Source organism: Theobroma cacao, chromosome 9 (genome assembly GCF_053813885.1).
Source record: "Theobroma cacao isolate CCN51 chromosome 9, ASM5381388v1, whole genome shotgun sequence".
NCBI lineage: Eukaryota > Viridiplantae > Streptophyta > Magnoliopsida > Malvales > Malvaceae > Theobroma > Theobroma cacao.
In genome coordinates this window covers 41,577,309-41,594,939 of record NC_142647.1, presented here as the reverse complement: position 1 = coordinate 41,594,939, position 17,631 = coordinate 41,577,309, and the positions used below count along the sequence as shown (strand labels likewise).

The following is a 17,631-nucleotide window of genomic DNA, read 5'->3' as shown; positions in this document are numbered from 1 at the left end:
TTCTGTATTGCTAGCTTGAGTATCTCGTGCTGCATTAGCTTTTAAGTTGTTAATTACCTGTCCCAACATAAAGTCTCTGATTAGCAAATTCTCCAAAGGAAAGTGAAAGTGCAAATCCTAATAGTGAATATGTCAAACCCTACTTTGTAAAATAATTATAATATCATTCACATGCTCGATAGAATGTTTGTATATTTAGGAAGTTCGAGAAATCGTTAAAAGACGATATTGCCTCTAATGGTATCATTAAGTCGATTAAGCCTCGAACTAGTTCAAATAGGAATTTTGAGGTGAAATTAAGAGTTTCACAGTTCAAGGATGACTCAAAATGGTAATTAGGAGTTCGAGGATCAATTCGGAGTCAAATTGAAATTTTCACTATATAAGGGTAAAATTGTAATTTTTCCATCTGCGGATAAAATTTGAGATTTTGAGAGAATTTAGATCACATTTGACAAATTGGGGAATGATATGAGTATAAGGGATAAAAAATATGTCTATGGACAATTTTTCAGTTTTTGGGGCAAAAATGTAATTTTTGATTTTTACGGGGGCAAAAGTGTAAATATCAAAAATTACTTCACCAACACTTTGGAAAAATCTGGAAATTTCACTTAAGACTTGGATAAGTCAAAGGGAATGCATGGTGGAAAAAGTAGGACAAATGGATGGCTAGAAAAAAAAATGAATTAATAAAATATTTAAAATATGAATAAAATAATATTATTTCATTAAACAATAAAAAAGGCATAAAAAAAATCAGCCCACCCATTCTTCTTCTTCAACATTCGGCCAAGCAAGAAACAAGAGAGAGAAAGGAGAAAATAAAACCCTAGCTAAGAAATTTAAAGGGAAAATAGGTGGAAATTCAAAAATCAAGTGAAAAAAGGTAACATTTCTTAAATTTGTCTTGTGCTTTACCTTTCCCATGCATTTTTCATCATTTTTCATGGTTGAATCATGTGATTTGAGGATGATTTGAATTCTGGTCATATGGGTTTAGAGAGAGAAAGTTGTTAGATAAATTTGATTTTGAGCTATGTTAGTGTTTAGTGTTAGTTTAGCATATTTAGGAACAAAACAACAAGAAAAGAATTTATTTTCCTCCATTACCATTATTGGCTGAATTTTCTAGGGGAATATTGGCTGATGATCTTGATGTTTATTTGAGGAATTATGATGAATAATGATGAATTATGAGTCTAGAAAAATAATGGAAATTTTTGGAGCAAAAATATGAATTTTTACCCATTAGGGGTATTTTCGTAATTTGCTATCAAGACTGATAATTTGCACCACACCGAGGGACTTTAAGTCAATTTGGGTGCAATTGAGGTATAGAACTTGAAAAAAATTAATTTGAGATTAAATTGGACACGTTAGTAATTTAATCGGGTAATAGGCCGAATTAGGTTAGCACCGCATTTAAGCGGTAGTCGGATAAGTTGCATGTCATATCATGCATATATATCGAGCCTGAATTGATTTTATAATGGTCAAGCATTGATGTGGTGAATTATGTATTGTACATTGTGGATAGGTGGTGAGCAAATTACACTGGTAAAAGTACCAAAATTGTGCTTGAAGACTGGGATTAGGAGTACATCGACTCCTAGAACTGTGAGTGGACAATTTATCGTCTTAAATATCTAGAGTAATTATACTTGTTTGATGCTTTTATTGAATGGTGAATTTAAATTATAAAATATTATGTTTTCCAATTAAAATGTTTTTTTAATAAAAAATGAGATTTATACTGGTTTTGAAATCAAATATTGTTTTGGGAAAATTGAGTATATGGAGACTGTGTTGAAATTTATGATTTTATATGTTATTGAAATTGGGGCTTATGACACTATGGTAGCATGATGGCTAAATTTTTGGGGTTGGCATGAAATATATGAACAATTTTGGATTGGTCTCGATAGACTGGATTACATTTTATTCGCCCTATTATGCTACTGGAATTTTTATGGGTCTGGTGGTATATTAAACGGTCACTGCAGTGGTGGGGGTTTCCGTGGACTGCCTATGAGAGGGGCACGGTAACTCAATTATATACTTACCTCCGGGGGGAGATGTTGGGTGAAGTATCTCCTGAGGTATGATTTGAGTGCACCTCACGTTCGGGCCACCACGTGAGAGTGAGACTCAGCCAACGCCAAGGAACGGCTGTGTGTCAGATGTGAAAACATGTTTATGGGTATGGGTCATTGAACAGCCTTGGCGGTCTCAGTGGGATACCTTGACGAAGGTACCCGCGAGAATGATATTGGCAGGGGCCAAGTTTAAAAAAATTCATAAGTCGGGGAAATTTTGATGAAAAGAAATTATTTGGTATAGATTGAAACGAATTTTGTGTTATGAACATTAATGAGATATAACGTTTTTATATTGTCTCCATCTACTCGGCTTTAGATGCTTTTGATGGTAATTGTTTACTCACTGGGATTATTTAATCTCACCCCTCTTCCTATCCATTTTTCAGGCTCAGGACAGTTTGTTGATAGTTGATTAAGACGAGAATTAATCTCGGAGTTGCATCATAGGAAGTAAGGGTTCGTAGCTCTACACCTTCTTGGTTAATTAGGGGCCCACGTGTCACTGTAAACGAAATTTCATACTTTAATTATCTTTATTACTATATGAATAAATTTATTTTACTCTTATGCTACAAAAGTTATTTTAGGAAGACTTTGAAAATATTGTATTTTAAGAAAATAGAATATTTTATTTAATGTTTTTATTATATTCAAATAGCTATAATTTTACTTTAAACGAATGTTTTAGACTTCAAAATTTAATTTAAATCATGAAATATGTGTTTCCACTTACATATTATATTTTTTCGGATTTCGAAATTTCAAAAAAAAGAAAATGACGAAAATGCCCCAGTGAGCTAGAAAATAATATTTTTATTGTTTTGAGTTGGAAACAACTTATGATTTCTTGAAATGCGAGATTTAATAACTGTCGCTCACCGGGGAGATGCGGAAGTTGATGCTAAGCCTTGCGGGGTTTCGATCGGCATTCGGGGTAATGAGTGCTTATCGAGACGTCGCGGCGGTTGTCACGGGCCCGATGGGAGTTCCGGGTCGTGACAATTAGATTGGTATCAGAGCCTGGTTTAAAGATCAAAGATTTTGATTTTAAAGCTTTGGATTTCAAAGTTTTTGATTTTAAAGTTGTTTTAAGAAATCCACACTGACACTGCGTGGCCCAAGTTAAGTTAAGTTAAGTAAGTCAAGTTAAGTTAGGTTATATCGAGTTAGTTGCATATAGAATTTAAATTCATCTAAGTCTATTCCATTTCTTATTGTAGAGTACCATGCCTCCTCGACGTGGGCGTCCACCTCTCTATAGGTCAGTAGGGAGGGGAAGAGGCCGTGCTAGACTTAGTCAGCCAGATCCCGTGGAAAGGGAGTCTGCTGCACCTACTTTTCGAGCAGCACCTGCTGTTGAGCCTACTGAGATTCCTCCACCTCCTCCACCACCTACTGCTACTCCTGGTGTTCATGCCATGTCTCTTGAGGCAGTCCAGGCATTAGCAGCTTTTCTTAATGTCATTATGGGCCAAGCTCAAGCTGGTCGAGTCCCTCATACTGTTCCCCCAGCAGTATCTCCAGTGCCACCACCACCACCTCTTGTTCCACCACCAGTGCCAGATGTCTCCATTTCCAAAAAGCTTAAGGAAGCTAGGCAGCTGGGTTGCACTTCTTTTATTGGTGATTTGGATGCAACTGCAGCTAAAGATTGGATTACTCAGGTAACGGAGACATTTGTGGATATGAAATTGGATGATGATATGAAGTTAATGGTGGCCACAAGATTACTAGAGAAGAGGGCTCGTACATGGTGGAGCTCGGTAAAATCACGTTCCATTACTTCGTTGACTTGGATAGACTTCCTACAAGAATTCGACGGTCAATACTACACCTACTTTCATCAAAAAGAGAAGAAGAGAGAATTCCTAAGTTTACAACAAGGGAATTTAACCATAGAAGAGTACGAGGCTCGTTTCAATGAGCTGATGTCATATGTGCCAGACCTGGTGAAGTCTGAGCAAGATCAAGCTAGTTATTTTGAAGAAGGGCTCCGTAACGAGATCAGAGAGAGGATGACTGTGACAGGCCGGGAGCCTCATAAAGAAGTTGTACAGATGGCTTTAAGGGCCGAAAAACTCACGAATGAAAATCGGAGAATGCGAGCTGAGTTTGCAAAGAGGAGAAACCCGAATGTATCCTCTAGTCAACTGCCCAAAAGAGGTAAGGACACATTTGCTTCTGAGAATACTGTTTCTGTTCCGGTGATATCTCCTCGACCCCCACTTTCACAGTTACAGCAGAGACCTCCGAGATTTAACAGGTCTGGGATGAGTAGTACTTCCGAGAAGAGTTTTGGAGGTTTAAATAAATGCGAAAAATGTGGGAGATATCATGTTGGGGAGTGTTGGGGCATAAGATGCTTTCATTGTGACCAGCCGGGCCACATTAGGAGTGATTGCCCACAGTTAGGACGGGCTACAGTAGCTGCTCCATCCCCACTAACTCATACGGATATGCAGAGGAGAGATTCCTCTAGAGTACACCCGAGGCAGGGGGTAACTGTACGATCTGAAATGGGTAGCAACACCCCAGCACAACCATCTTTGAAGCCATTGACTCGTTCTTCAACAAGAGTTTTCGCTGTAACGGAAGATGAAGCACGAGTCCGATCTGGAGAAAGTGAGTGAAAAGTTAGACGAAGGTGTAAAATAGTGATAGGGGATGTAAATACCAAGTGATGGACGTGTAAATAAAGGTTTCAAGAATAATATAGTAAATGAGTTCATATGGAATATGGTTGTAAGAATTTCTTACTATATTGTGGAAATTAGAACTCAAAAATACTTGAGGTATACAAAGTTCAAATGAACTTAAATCTTAAGCAATAAATTGATGTCGAAATACAAGAAGGATACAAAGCAATATAGAGGCACGAAAGATGATTAAGGACAAAGGGATGACTCTGAGGAATTATGATACTGCATCGTATGCGATGATTAAATCAAGAAAGATCTTGGATGCATAAATGGGATTATAAAGCATATACACATATGTGGGGTTGATATTGTGATTAACTAAAATAAAGAATGATTTTTAGTGAATTAAGATTCCCTATAAAGGAGATAACAGGAGAAGTTGAGCATCGAATAAAAGATAATACCCCGCCTTTTCTTTGAGTTAATAAGTGAAATTTTGAGGACAAAATTTTATTTTAAGGGGGGTAGTGTTGTCAAACCCTACTTTGTAAAATAATTATAATATCATTCACATGCTCGATAGAATGTTTGTATATTTAGGAAGTTCGAGAAATCGTTAAAAGACGATATTGCCTCTAATGGTATCATTAAGTCGATTAAGCCTCGAACTAGTTCAAATAGGAATTTTGAGGTGAAATTAAGAGTTTCACAGTTCAAGGATGACTCAAAATGGTAATTAGGAGTTCGAGGATCAATTCGGAGTCAAATTGAAATTTTCACTATATAAGGGTAAAATTGTAATTTTTCCATCTGCGGATAAAATTTGAGATTTTGAGAGAATTTAGATCACATTTGACAAATTGGGGAATGATATGAGTATAAGGGATAAAAAATATGTCTATGGACAATTTTTCAGTTTTTGGGGCAAAAATGTAATTTTTGATTTTTACGGGGGCAAAAGTGTAAATATCAAAAATTACTTCACCAACACTTTGGAAAAATCTGGAAATTTCACTTAAGACTTGGATAAGTCAAAGGGAATGCATGGTGGAAAAAGTAGGACAAATGGATGGCTAGAAAAAAAAATGAATTAATAAAATATTTAAAATATGAATAAAATAATATTATTTCATTAAACAATAAAAAAGGCATAAAAAAAATCAGCCCACCCATTCTTCTTCTTCAACATTCGGCCAAGCAAGAAACAAGAGAGAGAAAGGAGAAAATAAAACCCTAGCTAAGAAATTTAAAGGGAAAATAGGTGGAAATTCAAAAATCAAGTGAAAAAAGGTAACATTTCTTAAATTTGTCTTGTGCTTTACCTTTCCCATGCATTTTTCATCATTTTTCATGGTTGAATCATGTGATTTGAGGATGATTTGAATTCTGGTCATATGGGTTTAGAGAGAGAAAGTTGTTAGATAAATTTGATTTTGAGCTATGTTAGTGTTTAGTGTTAGTTTAGCATATTTAGGAACAAAACAACAAGAAAAGAATTTATTTTCCTCCATTACCATTATTGGCTGAATTTTCTAGGGGAATATTGGCTGATGATCTTGATGTTTATTTGAGGAATTATGATGAATAATGATGAATTATGAGTCTAGAAAAATAATGGAAATTTTTGGAGCAAAAATATGAATTTTTACCCATTAGGGGTATTTTCGTAATTTGCTATCAAGACTGATAATTTGCACCACACCGAGGGACTTTAAGTCAATTTGGGTGCAATTGAGGTATAGAACTTGAAAAAAATTAATTTGAGATTAAATTGGACACGTTAGTAATTTAATCGGGTAATAGGCCGAATTAGGTTAGCACCGCATTTAAGCGGTAGTCGGATAAGTTGCATGTCATATCATGCATATATATCGAGCCTGAATTGATTTTATAATGGTCAAGCATTGATGTGGTGAATTATGTATTGTACATTGTGGATAGGTGGTGAGCAAATTACACTGGTAAAAGTACCAAAATTGTGCTTGAAGACTGGGATTAGGAGTACATCGACTCCTAGAACTGTGAGTGGACAATTTATCGTCTTAAATATCTAGAGTAATTATACTTGTTTGATGCTTTTATTGAATGGTGAATTTAAATTATAAAATATTATGTTTTCCAATTAAAATGTTTTTTTAATAAAAAATGAGATTTATACTGGTTTTGAAATCAAATATTGTTTTGGGAAAATTGAGTATATGGAGACTGTGTTGAAATTTATGATTTTATATGTTATTGAAATTGGGGCTTATGACACTATGGTAGCATGATGGCTAAATTTTTGGGGTTGGCATGAAATATATGAACAATTTTGGATTGGTCTCGGTAGACTGGATTACATTTTATTCGCCCTATTATGCTACTGGAATTTTTATGGGTCTGGTGGTATATTAAACGGTCACTGCAGTGGTGGGGGTTTCCGTGGACTGCCTATGAGAGGGGCACGGTAACTCAATTATATACTTACCTCCGGGGGGAGATGTTGGGTGAAGTATCTCCTGAGGTATGATTTGAGTGCACCTCACGTTCGGGCCACCACGTGAGAGTGAGACTCAGCCAACGCCAAGGAACGGCTGTGTGTCAGATGTGAAAACATGTTTATGGGTATGGGTCATTGAACAGCCTTGGCGGTCTCAGTGGGATACCTTGACGAAGGTACCCGCGAGAATGATATTGGCAGGGGCCAAGTTTAAAAAAATTCATAAGTCGGGGAAATTTTGATGAAAAGAAATTATTTGGTATAGATTGAAACGAATTTTGTGTTATGAACATTAATGAGATATAACGTTTTTATATTGTCTCCATCTACTCGGCTTTAGATGCTTTTGATGGTAATTGTTTACTCACTGGGATTATTTAATCTCACCCCTCTTCCTATCCATTTTTCAGGCTCAGGACAGTTTGTTGATAGTTGATTAAGACGAGAATTAATCTCGGAGTTGCATCATAGGAAGTAAGGGTTCGTAGCTCTACACCTTCTTGGTTAATTAGGGGCCCACGTGTCACTGTAAACGAAATTTCATACTTTAATTATCTTTATTACTATATGAATAAATTTATTTTACTCTTATGCTACAAAAGTTATTTTAGGAAGACTTTGAAAATATTGTATTTTAAGAAAATAGAATATTTTATTTAATGTTTTTATTATATTCAAATAGCTATAATTTTACTTTAAACGAATGTTTTAGACTTCAAAATTTAATTTAAATCATGAAATATGTGTTTCCACTTACATATTATATTTTTTCGGATTTCGAAATTTCAAAAAAAAGAAAATGACGAAAATGCCCCAGTGAGCTAGAAAATAATATTTTTATTGTTTTGAGTTGGAAACAACTTATGATTTCTTGAAATGCGAGATTTAATAACTGTCGCTCACCGGGGAGATGCGGAAGTTGATGCTAAGCCTTGCGGGGTTTCGATCGGCATTCGGGGTAATGAGTGCTTATCGAGACGTCGCGGCGGTTGTCACGGGCCCGATGGGAGTTCCGGGTCGTGACAGAATACTTGAAAAATATAAAGTATGATGCAAAGAATTCAAGTCTTACTTCTAATTCTACATCTTTGATTATAGGAAGTTTGAAAGCTAGAAGCAGTTTTGATTTTACCCTAAATTATAAATTAATCCAAGAATATTTCAAGATAACTCATAACAATCATTGTAAGAAAAGTTTTGGCATTTAGCAGGAGGATTGCTTATAGTTATAAAGAAAAGAACACAATCACAATATTGGAAGGTAAATGACCTCACCAAACATCGAAAAAATAACTCGAATACTTCTTTCAAGCCAGTTCTTCAAAACATCAAGAATTGTTCCCTTGCACATTACTAGGTTAAGTCGAATCTAATAAAGTTGGAGGTGCAAATTTATACAACAAAAAGAGACATTTATACTTCTTTTTCAAACTTATATAGAGTCCCTGAATACGTTTTAAGATGCTTCATAGTTGTGGCAAGTTTCACTTACAGTTGGAATATAGACAACTGAGAGCAGCTTATTTGATTTATTCAGAGCTTAGTTTATAAGAAGTCAAAAACCACAAAAAGAAAGTATAATTTGTTTCAAAATATTGCAAGAAAGTATTAACATACTTGAGTCTTGGAAGCGATTTCGGGATCTAGAAAAGTCTTTACAGTGTTTCATAGCACTCTAAATGCAGGTTCACCATCGATGATAAACATTCGCTTAGACTTTGCACCTTCGATGCAAAATAACAGATTACAGCAAAATACAGATTACAGCAAAATAACAGATATATAAGCATTCATCAACCAAAGAAAACAATACAGATTACAGCAAAATAGACAGTTAATGAAAACAACAATCAACCCGATAATAATCATCAAGTAACATAAAAACATTTTTTTATTTCATTAGCACCTTCGATGAAACAAAATAAAATAAAAAACAGCAATACCTAATGAACCTCGAAAGCAATAGCAAATAAAAGATACAAACAATGCCCACCACAAATAGCAACGCATCAAGCCATCTGACATAACATCATATATTACAAACCCCACATTTCCTGTAAAATATATAAACTCATGTTAGATAGTTTTGATATCAAAGAAATTATTATATTGAATACATTACTGGATGAAAAAATAATACAAAAATATTAACAAAGGATAATACATAATAAATTTATGAATTGAAGTGAAATAACTAATTTTTGATTTAGATGTTGATGCACAATTGTGTAATATATAACACTTTGTTTGCATCCTTCAATAAAAGAATGAGTATTTGAATCATTAATTAAAAGAGTATGATCAAATAAATATATAACAATGTAAAGAAATGAAAAAACATATTTATTACAAAGCTTGCAAAATTTCTTCATAAACAATGTTTTCAGTGTATGGTATAGAAGAATTATTTTTAGATTGTGTCGTAACGTGCGGGTTCAGGAATTTGATCGCTAGATGCGGTGATTTGGATGTCGTTATTAATTTTTTTTATCTAGGTATGATTGATCATCTATTGATTCGATTCCAATCGATAAGGTTTTAAATTAACTTGAGGTCTATCTAAAGAACGATAACTGGTTTATGGGCTTTAGAGTGAGTTCGGTAGTACAATTACACATAGGAAAGGATTAACACCCCTGTGCTAATATTATTTTTAGTCTTGATTTTACATGTCTAATTTACAGTCTTGATTTCTAATTTATTATTACAATTTTTATGTATTATTATTATTATATATATTTTTAAACGAACTAAAGTTGATTTTTCAGTTTTACGAATGCACATCATGCAATTATGATGTCATGATTTACCAATTTTAAATGATGGGAAGTGAAAACCTTGTATCGAAAAAATCATTCGTAGACCATCCAATTCTTTGGTGAGGTCTAGAAGTTTTCTCCACCTAGGAATACCCTCAAAAGAACTCATCTCTATAAGTCCCTTGAGAAACTCCTATCATCGAAATTCTTGTCCCATTAACAAAATATACGTGTTGTATGCAATGCCAAAATAAAATTATGAATGATGTCATATAAGCGCATTTATAAATATAATTTTGTTGATTACAATTTTTATATATTTAATAGTTTAATATAATTAAATAATTCATTTATTTTTTTACTATCTGTCTTTTAAAGAAACATTTTATTTAAATATATGTATTTATAAATATAATTTTGTTGATTTATATAACAATATATTTAATATTTTAATGTAACTAAATACCTAATTGACTTTTACGATATATCTTTTTTTAAGAAACATTCTATTTGAATAGATAATTTTTAATTAATATTATGGGTTAATATTATTTTATTTTATTGAACTATTTTTTATTGAATAAACAACTAATCTTTTATTGACAATCATTGTTTAAATTAATTAATAATCATATCAATTTTAATTTTAAATGGAACATTATGTGAATTTATTTCTTTATGAATTTAAGGTAATTGCTTGAATAAATGGAATATTGGAATATAAAATTAGGATTTATCTCGACACTTCGAAAAAAAACCTAATTGAATTCCGTTTTTATGAAAGTCATCCCGAGAATAGCAACTCTTTGTCTTTTTGGATGAAATTCCGTCATTGATATTAGTCCAAAGCAATCATTCTATTTTATATTTATAATTTTATATTATATCATATTTTTTTTATTTTCTATATGTACCTATATACATTTGTGTAGCTAAATGTTTCATTCTCTTACCTACCTACCCTATTTTTATTTATGATTAAATAATATTTTTTATAATTTTCTTCCATTTATTTATGAATGATTCAACATAACTAACATTCAACATGAATGATATTGTTACATGATTAGAATTACGCCTTAACCAATCCTAATTGGTGCTTATCCCAATATAACATACTATTGGCTCAACTTTCTAATGTCCCAAGTGGAGTCACCAAGCTATCATAACATGGTGAGTCTTAGAACTCAATAGTTTGACTTAAAAAGGAGTCGCTATCAATATTTTTTGTTTAGGTGCGATTGACAATCCAAATGAATCTAATTTTTTATGAGGTCCTAGTCTTGACTTAGGCTCATTAATAATAGATTCTAGTCTACGAAGTAGATTAGGTTCGGAAGTCTTTTACATGTGAGGAAGGTGTTAGTACCCCACAACATCCATTTACTTGGTACCTTATCAGTTATGTGTCTTTTAAGTCTTATTAAATCTAGTTCAATACTTAATTCTATTTCTTTTCTATTTTTATTTTATTAATTTTTCAAAATAAATAAAAATTCCTGATACTAAATTTTTTTTTAAATCTCCCAAGCCCATGGTAAAATTTTGGAAAATTCTCTCACTTAGAAATTCTCAAGAAGTCACTTTTGGTTTTCTTGAAATTTCATCATTAGAGTTTATTTATTTATTTCTTTAATTTTATCTTTAATTTTATTCTTTTTTATTTTTATTTTATTAGTTTTTCAAAATAAATAAAATTTCTTGATATTGAAAATTTCCTAAAATCTCCCAAACGCTTATGATAAAATTTTGAAAAATTCTCACCTAAAAATTCCCAAAAAACCACTTTTGGATTTTTTGAGATTTCATCATTGGAGAATGTATTTATTTAATTATATAATTTTATCTTTTTTAAAAATTTTATGTAAATCGTTTTGTATTGATAATTTTCCAAAATCTCCAAACGCTTATAGTAGAATTTTGAAATATTCTCACCTAGAAATTTCCAAGAAGCCACTTTTGGTTTTCTTAAAATTTCATCATTGGGGATTTTACATAAATTATATGAACTTCTATTTTTTAAAGACTAATAAATAAATAAATAATAAAATCATGTAAAAAGAAACTTACCTAATTGTTTTGAAAAACCCAAAATGAAAACCAAACTACAAATCCAAATACCACGCATGAACTACTAGGAATGAGGAGCACTTCTCTAAACCTTATTCAAGAAACTAGAACACTCTTTTTTTTTTATTTCTCCCTTTAATCAAAATAGTTTCTAAGCATACGAAATTGATTCTTCTAGATCAAAAAGAAATTCAAATCTAAGTGTGCGTTTGGTTCGCAAAATGGAATAAATGAGTAATAGAATCGTTATTATGTAGGAATAGAATAAGGAATAAATAGCTATTATATAGTTTGGTTCATGAGAATGGAATAAGATAGAAATTAGTATTATGATTTATTCCAATGATCGGTTGACAAGAATAGTTTTATGAATAATTAAGGAAAAAGTGATAAATGATAAAAATACCTTTTATTAAAATTAAAGAATTTATTTTGTTAAAGGATAAAAATATTCCAAGTAATAAAATCAAAATACCTTTTACTATAATTAAATAATATTTTCACCAAAATACAAATATATTTTTATTATAATTTAATAATATTTTGTATTAGGATATAATTAAACGTTTATTATAATTAAATAATATTTAATATTAAAAGACAAAATATATTCTTCATTAAATTTAAATAATACTAATTAAATAATATTCTTTGTTACATTTATTATACTCAAATAATAATATTAAATAATATTTTTTATAATATTTATTATAGTTAAATAATATTAATATATTAAATAATATTTAATTTTTTTTTTTGAAAATGAAGTAAAAAATTGTGTGTTCCGTGCTTTAGAAATAGAAGGAGTGAGGAAAAGAGAGAAAAAAATAGGTTTAGTATTATTTTATATGATAATTTTTTAAATTGTAAAAGGGGATTTTTGTCTAATCAACTTCTTTTCTTATATTCAACAATTCATAATAACCATTACCAAGGGAGTATTGGAAATGACTATTCCGACTAAATGCAATTTTATCTCAGAAATGAGAATAGCGGAGGAATCGCTATTCTGTTCCCTCCAACCAAGCACACTTTAAGAACCCAAGAACTCAAGAACTATTTTTTTTTCTCTATATTCACCTTTCAGTTTCTGTGTTTTTTTGACACTGATGGTCAATTATATTTATAACCAATGTGTTATATTCCTTTTTGAATTGGTTTCTTGAGTTTTAATTCAACCTAACTTAATCTCTTTTCAGATTTCCCATTCATTTAAGATTAGGATTGCTGTACATGTATCCATATCCTTTTCATATGTCGAGCATTTGGCTCATTGGTTGATGTATAATCAATAAGGTTCGAATCCCCTCTCCCCCACTTAAAAAAAAATCTTTATCCTTTTCATATTTATCTCTTTTTATTTATATCTTATTATTTATTATCTTTTTCAAAATTCAATAAACAACCCAGACAATATGGGATATCTACATCTTTGACGCTGCTTAATTATATTCTTGATTTAGTGTTATGTTTCCAAGTATAATGCTTGATCTCCTTGACCTAAGGTGTTATAGTTCCAATTATAACGCTTGATGTCTTTGATATGTCGTGATATCTATTTGATATCCACTGCTTAATTAATTATCCTTGATTTGTAATGCTATAATTTCAAGTAAAATGCCCAATATCCTTAATATGAAGTTCTATGGTTTCAAGCCCAATATCAACTACTATTACTTTTAAATAATTGTTTAGTCACAAAGCTTTATGTTTTATTGTATATTATCACTATTTTTTTTATTTATGCTTAGAGTACAAACAAAACATTAACACACTACTTCAAAAGACGTAAAACAGTACATCTTTTGTGGAGCTTTGTCAAAATCTTATACTTAATTTTTTTTATAGACATTGCTTTTTGTAATCAAACTAAACAATCAATATACAACATTACAAATTGTCATAACATTGTTTTACATTTTTTACTATTGATTATAACATTTTATATATGTAATTTTTAATATATTGATTGACTTTAATTCTTATTTAAAAAAATTATAAAATAAAAAACATAATAAACACAATTATCACTACATATATTATTGTATCACGTGCAGATAGGCACATTTCAATTCTCAAACACTGTAATGGAATGGCCTTGGCAGTGGCCTACATAAACCTGGTTCCGGCGTAACTTTTGGCGCCAAGCAAAATCACGTAGCCTGTCTTTTCATTGGCCACTCTCTCAATTATCTTTTGTTGCTTTTGGAGGAAAGTGTGCACTGGCATTAGGCCACTAGCTATCATAGTCATTCCAAACTTACGGTGAGAGTCGCCCTCCATTTTTATCTGTCACCCTTCACAATTCCCCAGATCCAACTTAATTTCAGTGAGAGAAAAAAAAAAAAAAAGCTTTGCAGTCCAATGGAATCCTCGGCGGAGCAGAATCAAGAAAGCTTTTCATATGCCATTCAGATTGTCACCTCTAATGCGCTGCCCATGTCTATGCATGCAGCCATTCAGCTTCAACTCTTTGAGATTATAGCCAAAGCGGGTCCAGATGCCAAGCTCTCCCCAAAGGAGATAGCAGCCCAGTTACGTACCAAGAATCCAGACGCGCCGTCGATGCTGGACCGCCTACTTAGAGTTTTAGCGAGCCATAATATTGTTGGTTGCTCTGTAGCTGATGATGAACAGGGTAACAATCCTCAGAGGCTCTATAGTTTGACGCCTGTTTCCAAATTCTTTGTTCCAAATGAAGATGGTGTATCATTAGGCCCCCTGATGTCCTTGCTTCAGGACAAGGTCTTCCTTGATAGTTGGTGTGTTTCTTCTCTCTCTCTCTCTTCCTTTCTTGACTAGATGAAGCCATTGTTCTTAGTCCTCCATTAACTTCTGCTCTGTTTCTTGTCTACTTGGAACTTTATTGTCCGCAGGGTCAGTTGAGATTCGGAATATATTTTCAATTATTGGCAGCTGAACTTCTAATGTTTTGGTTTTTCAATAGCTAATATGTGCGTATTTCATGTAGCGTGATTCTCAAATAGAGCATTAAAACTTATGGCGAAGAGGGTGAAGTATATATGTAAAATATTACTTTAAATCTATTTTTTATTCAATGCATTGTTGATTCTCATATGTATTAATGTACGGCTAGGTCCCAGCTGAAGGATGCAATTCTGGAAGGAGGAATTCCATTTGACAGAGTCCATGGAACACACGTATTTGAATACCCTGGCAAGGACCCAAGGTTCAATCAAGTTTTCAATACTGCAATGATCAATCACACGACTATAATCGTGAAGAAGATCCTGGAGACTTGCAAGGGTTTTGAGCAGCTCAACCGAGTGGTTGATGTTGGCGGTGGTCTAGGAGTCACTCTCAGCATTATCACTTCCCAAGTACCCCTCTATTAGGGGTATTAATTTTGACTTGCCTCATGTTATACAACATGCCCCGGCCTATCCTAGTAACATCTTACCTCAATCCAGAATGTGAAAGTAAAATGCTTAGCTAATTGTTCCTAATGCATTCCCTTCCTCGTTCGTCCAATTTAACGCAATTGCATTAGTCCTGTGTATTACAAATATGACACCATAAATAGGCAGCGAATCTTGTAATTTTGTGTTTAAAAGAAAGATAACTGAATCGTTTGAAATTGCAAATTGTTTCAAAAACCACTTTTAAGCTTAAATTTGGTTTCTGCATTTTGGGATTTCAGTTAATTTCATCAAATACATTTCATAATTGATACCAAATGGCATGTTTTTTCTACTTGCTTTGGTATATTCTGCCTGTGCACTAACAGGACAATCAACAAAAAATTACAGGCGTTGAACATGTAGGGGGAGATATGTTTAAAAGTGTTCCTAAAGGAGATGCCATTTTCATGAAGGTAAGATATCATTTGTAGACAATTTTTTCCCCTCGTATGCAACTGTGAGTTACAGATTCAATCATCTCTTCACCAAAAATCATCAATTATTAGTCCATTTTCACTTTTGATTATTGCATTCCTTGTTCAATTTTTTTGTTTTTTGCTTCATCAAAAGTTGCAGAAAAGTAGAAGCTGAAATATGAGATAACAAATTAATGACATAATTAACTTGCAAAAAATTTTGTAGTGGATACTTCATGATTGGAGCGATGAACATTGTTTGAAGCTGTTGAAGAATTGTTACAATGCCATACCAGATGATGGAAAAGTTATAGTGGCTGATGCTGTCCTCCCGATTGTACCCGAGGCTAATGCTTTTGTGAGAGGCACTTCGATGATGGATGTGCTTATGTTGACTCATTCTCCAGGAGGGAAGGAACGGACCAAACCAGAATTCGAAGCCTTGGCAACTAAAGCTGGATTCGCTGGCATCAGTTATGAGTGTTCTGTTTGTAACTTCTGGGTCATAGAGTTCTTCAAGTAGTTGGACTCTTATATCATATAAGTGATTTAATAGTATGTATCGAATAAGAAATGTATTGATAGTTTGTATTGAATAAGCCTTGTATTGATGAAGATATATCTATATATATATATATATATTTAATGTCACTAAACCAGATCCCATATTTAGCAATGCTTCCATGCCTTTGATTGCTTCAAAGGAAATGCCGGTTAGAGCTGTATTGTCCAATTCTTTTGGTTTTGGAGGAGCAAATGCATGTTTGCTTTTTGCTTCCCCCTCCTAGAACAGATTAATGGGTCAAACGTTCTTGTTCTGTGGTATTGGGTGCCGGTTCTTGGGTTGATTGCTTTTGCACCTTTCAGAATCACAAATCCAACATATGAAGATGATGGTTCGGTCATCGTGGCAGAATCTTGTTTATTTTCTTGTTCTATTATTTTATTGGTAAAAGCAAACTTCAGAGAAGAATGTCATCATGTGATTGTGCAGAAATTTTGAGCTTCAGATTCTTTGAGATTGATTATCAGCGAGAGCTACTGCTGCTATAGAGCAGAGAAGATGTCATGATGGTTCTCTTTGGACATGATTTGTAGGATGTATGATATCTTCTGATTAATGGCTTGGAACTGTAAAATCATAAAAGGTACAGAGAACCAAGGGACCTGATCCAAAAGACTTGTGAGATCTTGGGTTGTAGTCAGATGCCTCAGTGACCTGATTGCTCTGCTGGATGCATTCAGGTGTCACTGATCCCTTTTCCCCTATACATTGGTTTTGGGAAGTTTTATTGATAAGACTGAGTTTGAGTAAAGTTTCTAAGTTTGTTTTATTTGGGTCAAGATTGGGCTAATTAGGGCTTAATGGACTAATTAGTTTTTGAGTTCGACGGTTTAAATTATAATAAATTTGATATAATGAAAAAAAATAATAATAATAATAAAAATTCAATAATTACAAAAAAGATAAAATTGAAAAAAAAACTTAAAAATATGGAAAAAGAAAAGGAAACAAGGATAAAATCTCTTGTAGATTCGATCCTAAAAAATCTCATAAAAAAAATATAAAAGAACAAAAATATAATGAACAAAAAATAGGAAAGAGAATCGAATAAATATGATTCCTCTTTCCCCTAAGGGTTGGGATTGAAGGGAAGAAAAACCCCTTCCTCTAGCATTAAGTAACACACGCAATAGACTACACAACATGCAAGCCCTAGGAACAAAAAACACACAAAAGGCT

The 17,631-nt window shown here is 32.6% G+C and overlaps 1 protein-coding gene and 1 long non-coding RNA gene across 3 annotated transcripts; both read left to right on the top strand.

Moving 5' to 3' along the window:
* The first annotated feature begins 338 nt into the window (after positions 1 to 338).
* Positions 339 to 2,687, top strand: LOC148760980 (uncharacterized). The gene is made up of 3 exons (XR_016028496.1): positions 339 to 889; positions 1,541 to 1,620; positions 2,489 to 2,687. It is a non-coding gene; the product is annotated as an uncharacterized LOC148760980 (long non-coding RNA).
* An 11,590-nt stretch (positions 2,688 to 14,277) lies between these two features.
* Positions 14,278 to 16,486, top strand: LOC18589883 (isoflavone 3'-O-methyltransferase 4-like). Of its 2 annotated transcripts, none has more exons than XM_088810288.1 (3): positions 14,278 to 14,811; positions 15,147 to 15,458; positions 15,820 to 15,869. In XM_088810288.1, exons 1-2 carry the CDS (start codon positions 14,414 to 14,416, stop codon positions 15,403 to 15,405), a joined length of 657 nt encoding a protein of 218 aa, XP_088666414.1. In that variant the 5' UTR covers positions 14,278 to 14,413; the 3' UTR covers positions 15,406 to 15,458; positions 15,820 to 15,869. The 2 variants fall into 2 exon arrangements, with proteins under 2 accessions (XP_088666414.1, XP_088666415.1); XM_088810289.1 differs by lacking the exon at positions 14,278 to 14,811 and adding an exon at positions 16,114 to 16,486 and having other exon boundaries at positions 15,343 to 15,458; positions 15,820 to 15,884.
* Positions 16,487 to 17,631: the final 1,145 nt, after the last annotated feature.